Source organism: Dasypus novemcinctus, chromosome 7 (genome assembly GCF_030445035.2).
Source record: "Dasypus novemcinctus isolate mDasNov1 chromosome 7, mDasNov1.1.hap2, whole genome shotgun sequence".
NCBI lineage: Eukaryota > Metazoa > Chordata > Mammalia > Cingulata > Dasypodidae > Dasypus > Dasypus novemcinctus.
The window spans coordinates 130,955,865-130,973,043 of NC_080679.1; the positions used below are offsets into that span (position 1 = coordinate 130,955,865).

General features: G+C 39.9%; 1 protein-coding gene across 1 annotated transcript in view; it reads left to right on the top strand.

Moving 5' to 3' along the window:
- Positions 1-17,179, top strand: part of CNTNAP5 (contactin associated protein family member 5) — an 810,000-nt gene that overhangs the window by 690,068 nt on the left and 102,753 nt on the right. Inside the window, exons 18-19 of the mRNA XM_058301170.2 lie at positions 6,248-6,487; positions 15,332-15,556. Coding sequence (XP_058157153.1) covers positions 6,248-6,487; positions 15,332-15,556 — 465 coding nt within the window. The remainder of the gene's footprint in view (positions 1-6,247; positions 6,488-15,331; positions 15,557-17,179) is intronic.

A 17,179-nucleotide genomic window follows, 5' to 3' on the forward strand; every position in this document is an offset into this window, starting at 1 on the left:
AACATCCATGTCTACCAATAAAAAGGAAGGAAATAATTTTAATCTGTTGTTAACTGATTTCAAATTATCTACAAGCTCTCTCCCAGTTTTTTTGAGGGAGGTAGTATTTGGTTTGAGGTATCACAATTGGTAGTGAGAATTAAATCAGAAAATGTCTATGAAGCACGTAGAAGGTGCTTGATAAGACATAGTCTCTTAGTTTGGAGTTACCGCTATTGTCATTATTTTCCTTTTTGAGTATCCAGTCAGCACCATTAGTATTATTAAATAGTAGATGTTTAGCGACTCCATGAGTAAGAAATAACTCTGTCTGGTAAAGCTGGAAAAGATGCATCTCATGCCCTTAAAGAAATCATATTTTAGAATCAAAATCTCCATTAGTATTTTCTTCTTGAACCAAGATTCTGCCAAATGGAGAGGCAAGCTAAATGTTTTGGAGTATTTGGTTTTATTTATGATGCATATGCTAAACCTCTTGCTACTTTAGACTATGAAATCTGAGTGGCCAATACAGCTGCACTTCAGCAAGTCCCTGAGTTTAAGCAAAGTAATTCTTAGGGAAAGTCAGCTGCTCCAAGATGAAGGACAAAAAAGAGAGAGAAAGTGTACGACTGCACTGCCTGTTTTTGTGAAACAGGAGCCCACTTGGCACTCAGTGTTCTTACAGAAAAGTGGTCCCTGGCAAGGAGTTTTGCTTGAACATCTGCAGGAAAGAGAGAGAGGCACAAGAGAGAAATGGAGGCTTTTATGCCGTGCTTGAGGAGGGCACAAGAAATTGAGATGCTTCACTGAAAGCAATGAGTGTTTGTCACACTGAAATACGGTGGTTTTGTAAGACAGGTTTAGAACAATGACAGTAAAGGTTTTAGGAGCTGACTCATACTCAGTCCAAGGAAACATCACCTAAATGAATGCACTGGCTACCTAAAGCCAACTGGAGAGTTTCATACAAAAGTGCTTCCCGCCAGGCCAGCTAACTAATGGTGTGAGTTGTCAAGAAGAGTGATGTGGAGGCCCAGAAGAGAAATGGCTGGGATTATATTTCTTGGTGGAAGAAACCATGTAGGAGACTAGAGGAAGAAAACAGAAGATTCACTCAGTTGCAGTGTAGACCCATGTTGTCTCATCAGAGAGTGCATTTTAGGGTTTTATGGTGTGGAAATGTATCTTTGAAGGTCACCACACTGGCGTCTGACTTCAGACTCTGTCACGTAAATTCCGTTTGACATTTGACTCTGTCTAAAGCAAACCCTCTTACACTCAATTTTCTCACATACATGAGGTGAATAATGTGAAGAAATCTTTTCCCCACTGAGTTGTCAACAAGATGATTATAAAGATGCCAGCATATAACTAGGATGTGGTTGGGATATCTCCTTTGTTGTGTTTGTTGGTTTGTTTTTTAGAATTAAAGTCTTCATTCTGATTCTCAACTAGCTTGCAGATTGAAGACGATTATCAGAAAATAGAATTCAACCATCCCTAAGGATAACACTGCATATATTTGTTGTTATTCCAACCTTATAGTGAACTCTAGACAAGATGCAGATAAGGAAATAAAAAATTATAATAGCTTAGCATTGAAAAATCAATTACCTCCAGGCCCAGGAAGGAAACACAAGTGAGTGAAGTGATGCAAGTGGGGAAAGTGGTCACGTGATCATCCTGTGCCCCGTCTAGAGCAGCTGGCCACTGCTGCTGCAGCTGCGATTTACCATGCGGGAAAGCAAGTTCATTGTTACTGGTTTTCCGGTGGAAGGCTCCCTAGAATTTTTAAAATTTCCTGCATTTTAAAACTGGGTAACTAATTTTTAAAAATGAAAATACCGAGTGTACAGGATAGCATATTTGTGTATATGAGTGCAAGAGTGTGTGTTTCTGATGTGCAGAAGGCTGAGCTGTGGAGTACTTGGGGGAAGATAGTGTACGAATAAATGCCAACACAAATATATGTATAGGTTCAAAGTTAAGGCAGACCACAAATCATTGGGGAGTCCTAAGTAGTGCAAAAAGCTTAGTTCAGTGGAGTCAGGGTAGGGAGTTGGGGAAAGGAAATTGGAGAGGTCAGGAAGGGTTAGATCTTTTAGGGTCACATTCGCCAGGCTGAGGAATTTGAGCTTGATCCTTAGAACAATCCTTAGTCTCTGAATAACACTGGGCAGAGAGCATCAAAATACAATTTTTACTTTTGGTGCATCCCACTGGCTGCCAAGATTGTGGATGGTTGGGAAGAGTCAAGGCTGAGAGAAGGTTGTTGCTAGGAGGGTGTACAAGGCCATGACTCTTGGTGTGGGAAGAAGCAGACGGATGCAGAGATACGTGAGAGAGGAAATTCACAAGGCTGGATGTGGGGAGAAGGGCTGTGCAGGAGATGGGGGAGTGAAGATGGCAGCCATATTTCTGGACAGTATTCAAATGTTGCAGATGGATTCTCGTCTCAGATAACACTGCAGAAGGAGACATCGCTATCAGAGAATACAGAGAACAATTTGATTGGGGTATGTGTGGGGGTGTCTTTTTAATATTAATCTATCTGTAGTCCAACTATTTCTTTTCCATAAAGAAGACAAAGGATGTTAATCTCTAGTTTTTTTACTATATAAGGAAAACTAATAATAATAAATTGTCTAGTGAAAACTGTAATTTATTTCATTGTGTAATTTAGTTCATTTTGACATTGTGTTTTGTTGGCAGCTTGGGTTGAAAAGACCCCTTGGTTTGCGGTCCTTCTCGCAATACTAGGTTTGCCTCAAACCTCAAGGAGTACGTTTCTGTCAGAGAAACCAGCCCAGTCAGTCACCTTCTTCTCCATTTATAAACATGTTGACTAAGTCACACAAGAAAATGTACAATAGATCTTGCCTGTTCAGCTCTGCTAGAAGAAAAATGTCACTAACAAGATACATGAAGAGTAATCCAAATCCACCACAGGGAGTGACTACAAAACAGGGAAAACAAAACAAGACAAAGCATTTGACTACAGAAATCCTCCCCTCTTTATTCTACACAATCTCCAGAAAAGAAATAATGAACCTCCCTCGATGATCTCCTTGTACTTATCATTGATTTATCTTGCGGTTAAAAGCAAATATACTCACAAAAATTGAGACAGACAGGAGAATGCAATTTCGGTTTGACCTCCTGGCCTGCTTGAGCATCACTTATCAGAACTGAAAATAGAGAGGAGTTTTACCATTATTTCAGAAGAAGAGGCTAAATGTATCCCTTAAAAACATGCGGTCTTTGTCTTTGGATGGAGACAGTGAGCATCCTACGTATGAGTCTGATGACCTGGTGTGACCCAGAGAAGGCAGAGTTTGGCCCCCGCCCACACTTATTTCCAAATATTTCCTTGCCCACCCTGCCAGGCTGACATGCCAGAAATTCTTCAGATTACCTCTTCATTTCTATAATGTATGGCTTTGTTTCTTGCTTAACATCTATATTCCCTATCTGAAATAAATCATTTGGAATTCTCAACTGGATCCACCTTGGTGGGAACATATTTTATCTGATCATGTGCTAGACCAAGATTTAACAGAGTTGTAGGCTGAGGGGTAGAAATGAATGAGACTCAGGAAGGAACTACTAAGGATACTGACAAGAAAAGTCCAGTGAGTCCTGTCCTTGTTGGTTTCCCACATCCGCCCGCCTCCTCTCATCACTATACCTGGTCAAACTTTAAGACTGCGTGCACTCCATTTATCCATGTTGTTGTATTGGACCTTGACGTGCTGGATTTGGAATAGAGTTCATGTTTCTTCATGGTAGCCTGGACCTCTGCCTACTTTGAGATCTCCCACAATTCCAAGCACTCAGTGGTTATCTGTACATGAGATTTAAATCAATTTCTTGCCTTATTGTCTCTCAGTACACATTTTTCTGGTATCAGAGGGCCAGGCTGATAGATTCTTGGAGCTCCATAAGTTGCAAAATACTCCAACTCTTTGAATTTGCCCTATTCTGGAATAATTTGTGAGGGCATTGAGAATGATTCTCAAGCCTTCAAGATGCACCCTCCTTGATGTGGAGACAGTGGCTGCAGGACTTGCTGAAGTCAGGGAGAGGGAAGAAGAGGTGTGATGTGGGGTCATTTTTGGGACTTGGCATTCTCCTCAATGATATTGCAGGGATAGATGCAGGGCATTATATATCCTGCCATAACCCACTAAAGGGACTGGGGAGAGAGTGTAAACTACAATGTAAACCCATGCTGTGCAGCAGTGCTCCAAAATGTACTCATCAAATGCAATTAATGTACCACACTAATGAAAGAAGTTGTCAATGTGGGAGGAATGGAGGGTGTGGGGAGTGGGGTTTATGGGAACCTCTCATTTTTTAATGTAACATTTTGTGTCATTTACGTATCTTTAAAAAATGATAATTAAAAAAATGAATAATAGAAAAAGTTGGATTGCAATCCTATTCTGTACTCCAGAAGGAGAAATTTGTCTTCCAAATAATAATTTCAAGGTGAGCTCTAGAATCATTCCGCATAAGGACCTGCTGATCCAAGCTATTACAAGGATTCAAGAGAAGGGATAAGGAAACAACAGTGCCCCAGTCTATTAAGTAATCCTTATCATAAGTACAAGAAATAGATTTATTGCTATTTTTTTGTACTATAAACTTTATTTTTAGAGAATTTTAGGTGACAGAAAAGTTACATTAGAAGTATAGATGAGTGGGGTAATCAGTCAGAACAGAAAACAGCTGGGGCCTCTTCCCCAAACATTAGCAAGGGGGGAAAAATTTAATAACTTAAAAGGGAACCAGGGAGGCAGATGTGGCTAGGGTGACCGGGCACCTGTCTTCCATATGGGAGGCCCTGGGTTCAATTCCCGGGGCCTTGTGGTGAAGGCAAGCTGACCCATGCCAACGTGGAGAACTGATGGCAGACAAGGAACACAAACAGCAAGAGGAGGGGCACAGAATAAATAAATGAAATAAAAAAAATAAATAAATCTTAAAAAAAAGAATAATGTTTTAAAAAATAATAATAAAATGAATAACCACACAAGCCAAATCTTGCTCTCTGCCTAGGTGAACCCGTACCAAATCTCGGTGCCTATTTCCATCCTTCTCTCCCATTGCTCAGCAAGCTCTGTTCTTTCTCCCCATTTCTCAATAAATTCTTTTTACAGGCCTAACTGGGGAAAAAAAAAAAAGTACAGGGGATTCCCATATAACACCCCCACCTATCCACACACGTTTTCCCATTGTTAACCTCTTACTTTAGTGTGATAAATTTGTTACAATTGATGAACCAATACTGAAACATTGCTAAAAACCAAGTACGAATTTTATAGGCTTTGAAAAACATTTAATGCCATGTATCAGCCATTGCAGTATCAGAAAGCAATCCTATGCCCCAAAACAAGGAGTATCTACACCTGCAAGAGAAACAGTTCCTTCCATCTGCCCCGCAATAAGTACACCCCCTCTCGACTGAAGCAGTCCGTGTGGACATTGTCCCAAATCCCTCACGGCTGAGGAAAGAACAAATCTAAGTGGGGAGTGTAGCCACGGACCAACGTAGATTTATTGTTATAGTAGAACTTGGAACACTGCTGTAAAGGTAGTGATTACCAGAGATTCAGAGGGCTAAGGGAGGGAATAACTGCTTGTTATTTTTCGTATCAACTAGGTGACGTGTAGGTGATTCAGTAGTCAATATAGCTCATCAGACTCAGAAGTGGAGTTCCCTTTCTCCCTAATCCTAGAATCTACCTTCTTTCCAGCACTCTGCTTTGCTGCATAAGCATGACTAAGCTTGCTGCAGCTCTCTCGCCGGGCACCCCTAACGGGCTTTCTTCTAACCTTGTCAGAACAGAAAATCCTGATCAGGGGCATTCTCAGTCCCTTCTGTTTCATACTTGGAGTCAGCTGTATACTGTGAAAAAAACACATGCCACTTTCAAAAAACATGCCCATCTGAACTGTTCCTTCAAACATGGGAAGCACAACCCCGCACAAGGATGATAGCCCCGTGTTTTATTTTTGCGGTTGCTGTTTCTTTCTTTTGCTTGGGTTTGTGTGTATGTGTGTGTGTGTGTTTCCCCAGCCTGGAAGGACATGCATCTTTTCCAGGTTCTTTGAACTCCTAGTTCTCACTGCAAACTTGGATAGAAAGGTTCAACACAGCAGGGAAACAACATGACGTCTAACTTTTGCCAGTGCCTACATAAACCTAACACATCAACCGCTATGCCGCCTTATGTTTTTCCCTTTGTTTTTCACCTTCTAGGGGGAACATCGTCGAGACAGAACGGATTCCTGGGATGCCTTCGCTCCTTGCACTGGAATGGGCGGAAACTGGACCTGGAGGAAAGGGCCAAGGTCACATCTGGGGTGCGGCCGGGCTGCCCTGGACACTGTAGCAGCTACGGAAGCATGTGCCACAATGGGGGGAAGTGCGTGGAGAAGCTCAGCGGCTACTTCTGTGATTGCACGAATTCGCCCTATGAAGGGCCCTTTTGCAAAAAAGGTACACAAGGCAGTCTGGCTTCTCCCCCCTGCAATGTCTGGTCATTCACAGGGGTGACGAGGTCACAGGATCCCATGCCCTTGGGCAATCCTCCAGCTTCCCAGGGTCTTTTCCTTCCCCACTCCAGGTTTCATTGTTCATATATGTGGGAACAATGGGATGTATCATTTAGAGATGTTTCACACATAAAATGACATGAAATTTGGGAAAACAAACAAAAGCAATGCGTAGTTTGTGGTTGTGTACTCTTCCTTGATTTCCAACTGTTCAGAAACTCTGCATAGCTCCTGAATATGACGTAAACTGATTGTCACTGTGTTTGCACACTGACTGTGCAGTTGATCTGGATTGAAAATAACAGGGCAACACCATCTCCATGGCCCAAGAGCCAGCTGCATGTTGAAACTGTTGCGTGCTTATTTCTGTGGTATTAGCCAGATCGTTAGTGTGTGCCTAACCCTCCCAATTATTAGTTAAATCACTCTAGAAACCAGCTCTGAGTGTCCTTAGGAACTGTTACGCCACCTTAAATCATTTTTACAATGAGCAGAACATAGAAAATTTAGTGAAAAATTACTGTGTATTCTATAGGTGAGATGACGGATGCACAGAAAGATTTTAAAAGCCTTTCCCAGAGTCCCCATTTAGTAAATCGGAGGACTTGGACTGCGATACAGGAGACAAAATACCTACCCAAGTGCTCTTTTCATATCCGCTTTCTTTCATGACTTTATTTTATTGACAAAAGTTAATACTGTTAGATGCACACATGGAACCAAGAATGATGGTTGTGGTGTAAATTCTTCAGATAAATAGCTCTAAATAACTTTAAAATCTTATGATCCAGTACAAATACATAGTATTTTTTTTTTTCAGAAATAAGGACAAAGAGTCAACTTGCCATCAATCTTCAAAGAATTTTTAAAGTTTATTTTATTGAGGGAAAAAGTTTGTTGAGCAAATAATGTAAACAGTCTTTTAAGAGCAGCATTTAAACTATTAAAATAAAATGTTTTAATCGTTCTCAAGCAGCATTTAGAAAGAAACAATGGTGCCAATTATAAATAATACTTGTTAATTCACTGAAACATATTTTCCAAGTACCTCCACTAAATAAGTGCATTATTTAATCTAACTTACTGTTGGAACTTAGAAACAATAGAAACAAATAACACCTGGTGTTTTCTTTGACGCATTCTGTAATTTAAACTGTTCCTTCATCCACACTGGCCTTCCCCTCAATTAGTTTGAATTACTTGCTTATTATTGCTAGGAAGCATGTTGTGTTCCTTGGGAGGAGAGTAATGGTACAAATTGCAGGGCCAACAGTGTGTTGGGCACTTGAAATAAAGCAGGTCCCATCGCAGTAGGCTCCTAATGTGAGCTAAGACGAGAAAAGTGCTACTGCCTCTTCGCCCTGAAGGTGTTCTCTGAATAACTTGCCCTGAAAAATTCAAATGCTACCCTGAGAGCAGACCCACGTGCTAGAAGAAGCACATACAGAGTAAGTGCCACTGGACCCGCACATTACAGTATCCTGGATTAATGTCACAGCATCTATACCGAAGTCTTCTGTTTAGGGGCAAAAAAAAGAATAGTAGACCTTCCTGCATTTCTCTGGGGATAGTAGTCAAACATCTCATATACACAGTGCTCTAAATTTAGCCTAATTTTTTCTTGGCTCCTTTCTCTGAAACAACTCCTATTAATTTTCTTCACTTCATGCCTCTGTATCTTTGCCTGCATATGTTAGAACATCTTCTGTGCGCCTTCTCCACCTATTATTTTGATCTGTAAGTTAAGTAAATAAATCTGTGCTTAGCCTTTTCGGCTCACTTCATATTCACAGTTTCCAAACTTTTCCCTCCTTTCTCAGAATCCTAAGGAAATGTGTCCCTTTTATACCGTAATTGCAATGTCTGTAAGATGCACTAAGGAGTTTCCCATGACATTTGCCTCTGGGAAAAGTGATTTGGCAATGAAATGGGGAGCCATAAACTATAAGTCAGTCCTGCTCCACTGGTCCTCTCTATTGGGGTAATCTTCCAGATTAACTTGCAATGGCACCCTATATTTAAGGAAAATGGCATACAAATACTGGGGAAATCTGGGGTAGAGGCATGGAAATGCTAGAGAAATCAGGGGTGAGATTAGGGACCTTTGTTTAATATCAGTGCCTGAGACAGAACCATTGTGTATCAACTCACTCATTTTATGTTTCTGATAATGGCCGAAAGGAATAATAGTAATATGATTAACTTATACTTATTGGCTGCAACGTATTTTCCTTATCTCTAACAGATCAAGACAAACTGGCAGCATAACGGTAGGTTGCCCCTGGCAACCACTCATCTTTTTCTCTATGGAGTTGCCTATTCTGAACACTTTGTATGAAAGGAAACATACAATATGTGATAGTTTGTGCTTCTTTCATTTAGCATGTTTTCAAGGTTCATCCGTGTTGTAGCATTAGCATTATTTCATTCCTATTTATTGTCACATTGTATGGATGCATGCTGGACATTCATTCTGCATTGAACATTCTTGTACATGTTTTTGCATGGTCATGTATTTTCCTTTCTCTTGGGCATTGCTGGGTCGTATGTTGAAATCTATGTTTAATTATTAAAGTAACCGCCAAACTGCTCTTCAAAGTGACTGCTACATTTTCCATACCCTCCCCCAATGTAGGATGACGGTTCAAATTTCTCCAGATTTTCACTAACACGTGGTATTGTCTGTTTCTTTGATAATAACCTCCCTATCAAGTGAGAAGTGTCATCTCATTATGGTTTTGATTTGCCTTTCTCTAATGACTAATGATGTTGAGCATCTTTTCATGTGCTCCTTGACCATTTGTATATCGTCTTGGGAGAAATGTCCATTCAGATACTTTGTCCATATTTTTTTTAATTGGCTATTTGTCTTTTCATGTTCAGTTGTAAAAGTTCTTTATATATTTTGGATAATATTCCCTTGTTAGATTTGTGATTTGCCTGTGCTTTCTCTCATTTTGAGGGAGTTGTCTTTTCCCTTTCTTGATAGTGTCTTTTGAAGAAGAAAAGTCTTTAATTTTGAGAAAGTACAATTTGTTGTTTCTTTTCTTGCTCATGTTTTTGCTGTCATATAAAAGAAACCACTGGACAATCAAAGGTCATGAAGATTTACAAAAAGTGTTTTGGAGTTTCGGCTCTTACATTTTTATCTTTGGTCCATTTTGAGTTAGTGTTTCTACATGATGTAAGTTAGGAGTCCAGATTCTTTCTTTTACATGTTGATATCAAACTGTCCTGCCACCACCACCACCACCACCAGCAGCCTATCATTATATGAAGAGTCTGGTTGCAACTCTCAGGATATTTTCATTTTTTTCTAGTTAAATATGCTAAATTCTGTATTCTTATTATAGACTATTTGGGAATCTGGAAAAGTTAAAAACCCACTCTAATTACTCAGAGAGAATCATTAAAAATAAGAATCTTATTTCCTTCTGGTGCTTAGGTTTTTGTTAAATGTTTTTTATGTATCTATTGAGATAATAATGTGTTTTTCCCTTTCATTCTATTTATGAAGTGCATTGCATTAATTGGTTTTCATATTTTGAACCATCCTTGTATACCTGAGATAAATCCCACTTGGTTAAAATGTATAATCTTTTTAATATGCTTTTGAATTCAGTTTGGTAATATTTTGTTAAGGCATTTGCATCTATAGTCATAAGGGAAATTTGTCTACAGTTTTCTTATCTTGTGATGCCTTTATAAGATTTTGGTATCAGATTAATACTGGCCTCAGAAAGAATTAGGAAGTGTTCTTTCTCTCTCCTCAATTCTTCAGAAGACATTGAGAAGGACTGGTGTTAGTTCTTCTTTAAATATTTTTTTAAAACTCACCCATGATGCCACCTGGTCCTGGACTTTTCTTTGGTGGAAAGTTTTTCATTATTGATTCAATCTCTATACTTGCTATAGGTTTGTTTAGATTTTATCTTTGTTCTTGTGTCAATTTGGGTAATTGGTGTGTATCTAAGAATTTTTCCATTCTTTCCTAGATTATCTAGTTTTCTGGCGTAAAATTGTTCATAATGTTTTCTTATAAACCTTTTTAATTTTGTAATGTCAGTAATGATATCACCATTTTCCTTCCTGTTTTTGGTTATAGGTGTCTTTTATCTTTTTTCCTTTGTCAGTTTAGCTAAGATCACCAATTTTATTCATTTTTTTTTCAAAGAACCAACTTTTTGTTTTGCTTATTCTCTCAATTGTTTTTCTATGCTCCATTTCACTTATCCTTGCTCTAATCTTAATTATTTTCTCTTTTCTGCTGAGTTTGTGTTTAGTTAACTCTTCTTTTTCTGCTTCCTCAAGATGTAAAGTTAGGTTAATTTGAAATTTTTCTTCTTTCTTAATACACATGTTTACAGCTATATATTTCCCTTTGAGCTCTGCCTTTACTTTATCTCATGAGTATTGGCATATTTTGTTTTCGTTTTAATTCATCCCTAAATATATTGCAATTCCCCTGGTAATTTCTTATTTAGTCTATTGGTTACTTAAGACTATGCTGTTTAATATCCACATATTTGTAAATTTTCCAGCCTTCCTTCTAGCTTCATTCCATTTGGGCAGAGAAGATAATTTGTATGATTTCAATATCTTTAAATTTATTGAGACTTCTTTTGCCCTGACATATGCTCTAACCTGAAGAATGATCCATGTGCATTTGAAAAGCATATGTCTTTCTGCAATTGTTGGTAAAGTGTTCTAAAAATGTCTATTAGTTCTGGTTGGTCTATAATGTTGTTCAAATCTTTATTTCCTTGCTGAGCCTCTCTCTAGATATTCTATACAATATTAAAAATGGGGTATTAAAATCACCCACTATGGTTGTAAAACTATTTATCTATTATTTTATCAACAACAGCTATTGTTTTTTGAGTACCTACTATGTACCATGCTTTTCTATACTACTGCAAGGTTGATTTCATTACGTAATTTCATTACGACATTTAAGAACCTGAGGTTAGGTGGGATTCAGTGAGAGAGCGGAAGTACCGCAGAGCCAGGTTCCAGCCTAATCCCATGCTTTAATTTCCTAGGCTGCTCAAAGCAGGCACTTGAAATGAGGTTGCTTTTAACAAAGGGAATTTATTAGCTTGCAGTTTGTGGCCATGAGATTGTCCAAATCAAGGTGATCTCAGGGCAATGCTTTCTTCCCAGTGACTGAGTGCCAGCCCTCCTTTGGTCCTCTGCCACATGTCAAGGAGCATGGTGGTGCCTGCTGGTCTCTCCCTTCTCTTCCAAGTTTCATTGCTTTTAGCTTCTTGTTGTCACGGCTTTCTCTCTCTCTGTATTCATCCTGTTTATAAAGGATTCCAGTAGGAGGATTGGGACCCACCCTGGGCCATGCGATGTAACTGAAGTAACCTCATCAAAGGTCCTACTGTCTGTACGTTTATACACACAGGAATGGATTAGCTTTGAGAACATGATATCCTAGGGCACATATAGCTTCAAACCACCACAATCCCTGAGACTCTCAGGCTCAGAGATGCTATCCTTTATTCCCATCTACTTTCTTTTATCCATCCCACCCTTCAAGATCCAGTCTATGCTGACCTCCCCTTGAGGTCTTCACAGGCTACTCTGCCCACAGAGACCTCCATCTCTGTTACCTTCTTCTGGGAATCATTTTCTCTGTCACATGTACATGTCTCACCACAGGATACCTTTCACTGGTGCTTATATTTTAAATGTGTGTCCTGTCTTCTCAGAATCTAACTAACACAGTTCCCTCTACCTTATAGGGGATGGGGGATATTATTCATATTGATTTTCATATTGATATTTTGGCTCTGGGGTAGCAGAATCATTGATAATTGCCTTTAAGTTGAAACTTTTCCTTCCATTTACCCCAAAAGTTTTGGATGTCCAGATAACTCAGTCTCTTTGATCTGAGAGCATAAACTTTTGCATTTAAATCTCAATACACTTAGAGAAGATTATAGTTCAAGTGTGGTTACTGTGTTGTAATCAACAATACCTACAACATTAAAAGTAAATCAAAGCTGGGATGGGTGGAGGAGGGAGAACAGAGATTTCGTTTGATTTTTTCTCTTCTAGTAGCAAAATTCTTTTTTTTTTAATCCTAAATATCAAGAAAAAAAATGCAATATATATGCGCATATCCAATATGCTATTCATGATGAATGCGCTGAGTTAGACTTATACTAGAAGACACATACAAACATCAAATAAAAGCCATTTATTCTGTTAACTAGGAGATGATATCTCAGAATGTGGGCCAAATGTCCCTGAGGAAATTCATTCAAAAGAACTGCTTGAATCTAACTAATGATTAACCAGAATCTTTACTGTCGCAAGTCTCTGCTGCATATCTTTATAATCAGGAGTACTGATGTTGTAACCTGCATGATAAATGCAAAACACTTTCCCTGAACCTTTAGTAAAAAATGAGCTGGTAGTCCCAATCTGCTAGGCGATATGCATAAATATGCAACTTTAATTTTTTTGGCACTGTGACAGGTTCTTACAGAATTTTCAAAAGGTGGAACAAATTTGCAATAGAATTAGAAAACAAAAGTCAGGTTTGATTAGACTCTAGGTGCCACCAACTCAATCAGAGAATTTCATGGGTAATTACGAACTTTCCACATTTCATTCAGGAAAATGGGAAAGTAATCACATCACGATGGGTGCATGTTATTGTGCTACTTTTATGGCAGAGGTTTCCTCCCAGAGCTCAACACTTTTGTTGTAGGAAAGAACCTTTCCTCCATACCCCGACACTTTATAGAGTTAAAATTGAAAGTAAACTCAAGAGTGGTTTTGATCTGAAGAAGAGACTAGGCACTTGGACAGACGTGTTGTCAATCATCAGAGGGATTATGCTTACGCATGCCTCAGCAGGGTCCCAGAGACAGCCAAAGTAGATAGAAGCCCAAGTACTGGTTCTTCTGAGGGCTACAGAGACCCACAGGTTTTATGGTCATGGCAGATGGCTCTGGGTTCAGTGCCATGTCAGTTGGCCCTACTTTGGAGTTTGTGTTCCTGAGTGTGATGGAGTTGGACTCAGATAAGACCTTTCTACACATGCCTCTTCTGTTCCTTTTACTGGACCGGTGATTGGCACTGGGGTGGGTATATACTCAGGAGACTTGAATCTCTGTACTGTCCATGTGACAGCCAGGCCCTGAGCCTCAGCAGACTTGTAACTCCTACCCTCTGGTTTATTGGACTTTACCCGGGAGGTGAAGAAGGTCAACCACCATACCAGGAAGTCAAGAGTAACCTACAACAACAAGCAGGAGAATTGCATCTGTCATCTCTGTGGAATCTAAGCTCCCTCTTGATATACAGGGGGAGTGGACATAACCATCCCAGGGTCCACAGGATGGAGGAATAGAGTATGGATTAGAGAGGACTTTCTGATATTCTATTATGGAACTACTGTGATTGGTAATGGAAGAAATTGTAGCATTGATGTGGAGAAAGTGGTCATGGTAGCTGCTGAAGGTAGGGAGAGGGAAGAAGAGATATGATGTGGGGGCATTTTCAGGACATGTGGTGCATGTGGTGCATCAGTGCTCCAAAATGTATTCACCAAATGCAGTGAATGTGCCACAATGATGAAAGTGGCTTTTGATGTGGGAGGAGTAGGGTGGGGTGGGGGATATATGGCGACCTCATATTTTTTTAATGTAAGATTAAAAAAAATGAAGAAGGAAATAAAATAAGCAGATATATCTCATGGAGCATGCTCCATTCTAACATGGAGAATCTGTGTTCAAAATGTGCTGGGGAACTATATTTAGTGCTCTATGTAAATCATTTCATTCATCAAGACAGGAATATGCATGAGATGGGGTTATGAGTCCCATTTACCAGATGAAGCACACAGAGTCTCCATTGGGCCCTTAACTTGTCTGGGATCACAAGGCTAGTGTGAAATTCAGTGAGACTTCAGATCCAGGGCTGACACCAAGTCCTGCACTAGTTCCACTGAACTAAAATGCTATCACTTGGAGTGGGAAAATTATCCAGGGAGGACTGGATGATTTTCATGGTCATACTAATTGAATTTCATCACTTTGTAGATGCTACCTTTCTTTAGAAGTAGAATTCCGTTCAATCTGTTTTTCTCTAAGACTTCTTTCCATAGTAAGGCTTGTTTACCTATCTTTGCTATTTTTTGAGGACTTGAGCACCAAATCCTAGACATTTGAAATAACGTGTCAAGGAACTGGACACCAATGTTTCTTAGAATTCCCTCTCTTCTGACTCCATGGTTCTACACACTTTACCCAAACCAACAGAAAACCACTCCTCTTCCACCCACCCACCCAATATCTCACCCTCAGGAATTTGGAGTCCATTGCAATCCTCCTGACACCCCTCAACAATAAGCCAGGTCTGTTAAAATCCCAGTACTGAAAATTAGGTAATCCTAATAACATTGTATTAGGCTGTGCTGGAGGCAGCAACATGGTATCTTTGCTTCTTGAGAAATCAGCCTGACAGATGATATCCACCCAACAAATGCATGCTGAAATGCAGAACTAAATTCCGGGACCAAATATGAGCTTTTCAAATCATGTTCAAGGCTCTCAACTTCTGGGAGACTTGGGTGTCTCATTCATAAATAAGAACAATGATACCTACCCTTTCACAATCATTGTATGGCACACATTATATAATAAATTAAAATTTTAAAAAGCCTTCCCCAAAGTAACTGGCCCATAAGAACTGTAAAAATGAATTTACTGTTATCCAGAAAAACTGACTGACCTTTTCAATGCATGCTCTCTCCTCTTATATTTTGCAGAGGTTTCTGCAGTTTTTGAAGCTGGAACTTCGGTTACTTACATGTTTCAAGAACCCTACCCCGTGACCAAGAATATGAGCCTTGCTTCCTCAGCTATTTATGCAGATGCAGCACCTTCCAAGGAGAACATTGTATTTAGCTTTACAACGGCTCAAGCTCCAACCGTCTTGCTCTACATCAACTGTTCTGCTCAGGCCTTCCAGGCTGTCCTGCTCTGCAAGAATGGTGAGTGCCAATGACACGAGGGCTGTGGAGTCCCAGGCTGGTCCGGAGGTACTGTGCGTAGTTTCAACCTCAGTTTGGTCCTACCTGGGCAGCTTTTTTCCAGACTTCCAGCTAAACTCTTGGTCAGACTTGAGTTCTGTGAGCTACAGTTTATATTCAGGGCCAGTGTCAATTTACTGCTAAAGTCAAATGCTTTGGCTTTAATTCCTCTCAGTTGTGAGCAGCAATTCTTTATTACTTATTCTGTCCTAGAATCCATGCAGTATCAAAAAGAAGATCCTAACCATGTCTGAATTTCAGAAGAAGCCCTCGTCACATATATCATGTTGTCTTTACTGGGTTCCCTTGACAGAATTCGGTTAAAACAGCTAGCTTAATTGCAAGCTGGATTAATACAAGTCACTTGTCCAAGTCTTGAAAAGAAGCAGTGTATGTGAGTCAGAACTGTGTGCAATAGGGGATTTGGTTCTGAGCACTGGACTTTGAAAAGAAGGTGGACAAAATGGAATATGGGAAGATCAGCGTGACTGAGGGGTTGGAATCCACCGCATAGGAGGATTGGTGAAGGATGCCAAGAGGGATGGAGAAATTGTGCTTCCTTCCCATCCTACCAACTCCAAGGATGAGGGCTATTCACATGTGTGTGCCCAAAGACACATCTGATCAAAGTCCTAGGGGAGGGGATGATTTTTATAATAGGTGAAGAGGGTAAAAACTTAGATTTCTGTGGAATATGGTCTCATTCAGCACTGCCCGTGACCAAGACTATGGCCTTCCTCCTTGTGTAATTTGTGGGTGTAGTGAGAAGAGTCTTGGCTTTAGAACCATCCCAGCCAAGCCACAAAGTTGAGATTGAGTGTGAACTCGTGGTGCGGGAGCAGAAAGGACCCCAGGCTGTGCAACATGTACCATGGCCTCCCAAGACCCTAGAAGGAAAACGTAGATCTTTCTCTAGCTATTCATTTTCTTTGTTTAGTCTTCTTGGCTTTATATTGCACTATTTATGACACTAAAAGTAAAGATGGATGTTAAAGTTCAAACCTGAACAACCTGTGCCTTAAATCTGGCCTGAAGAAATAATAATGACCATGGCTAACTCTAGTTTAACAGGTCTTGTTCTAAGAGCAACTTGGAAGGGAAATAAAAAGACAGAAAGAGGAACTGGGATGATGATTGGTCATTCCAAACCTATCTGGTCTTAATGATCCTGCTAGGGAGAAGGGAAACATCACAGGTTTTTAGACTTCCTCCTATTGATGAGCAGACTTTTATATAATAAGGAGCATTGAGTCAACATATAGGTTCTTAAACTTTGCCTCCTTCATGTTTCTGTGAGGTTGATAAGGCTGGCTGGGGAAACTGAGGCACAGAAATTTAAATGGATTAGCACTGACTTTTAATGACACAGCTGAGACCTGAACCAGGTCAGCAAGCCTTCAGCCCAGCAGTATTCCCTCTAAACTAGATCACCCTGTTACGACGTTGTGGGGCCTTAACAAGGTGCCTATGGAGCACTGAGATTCAAAATTCTCCCCAAATCATCTTTTGGGTATGATCCCCAGGGATGCATTTGTACCTATGGAGCCAGGCCTTTCAACATACATGTGTCGTGAATAGAGACAA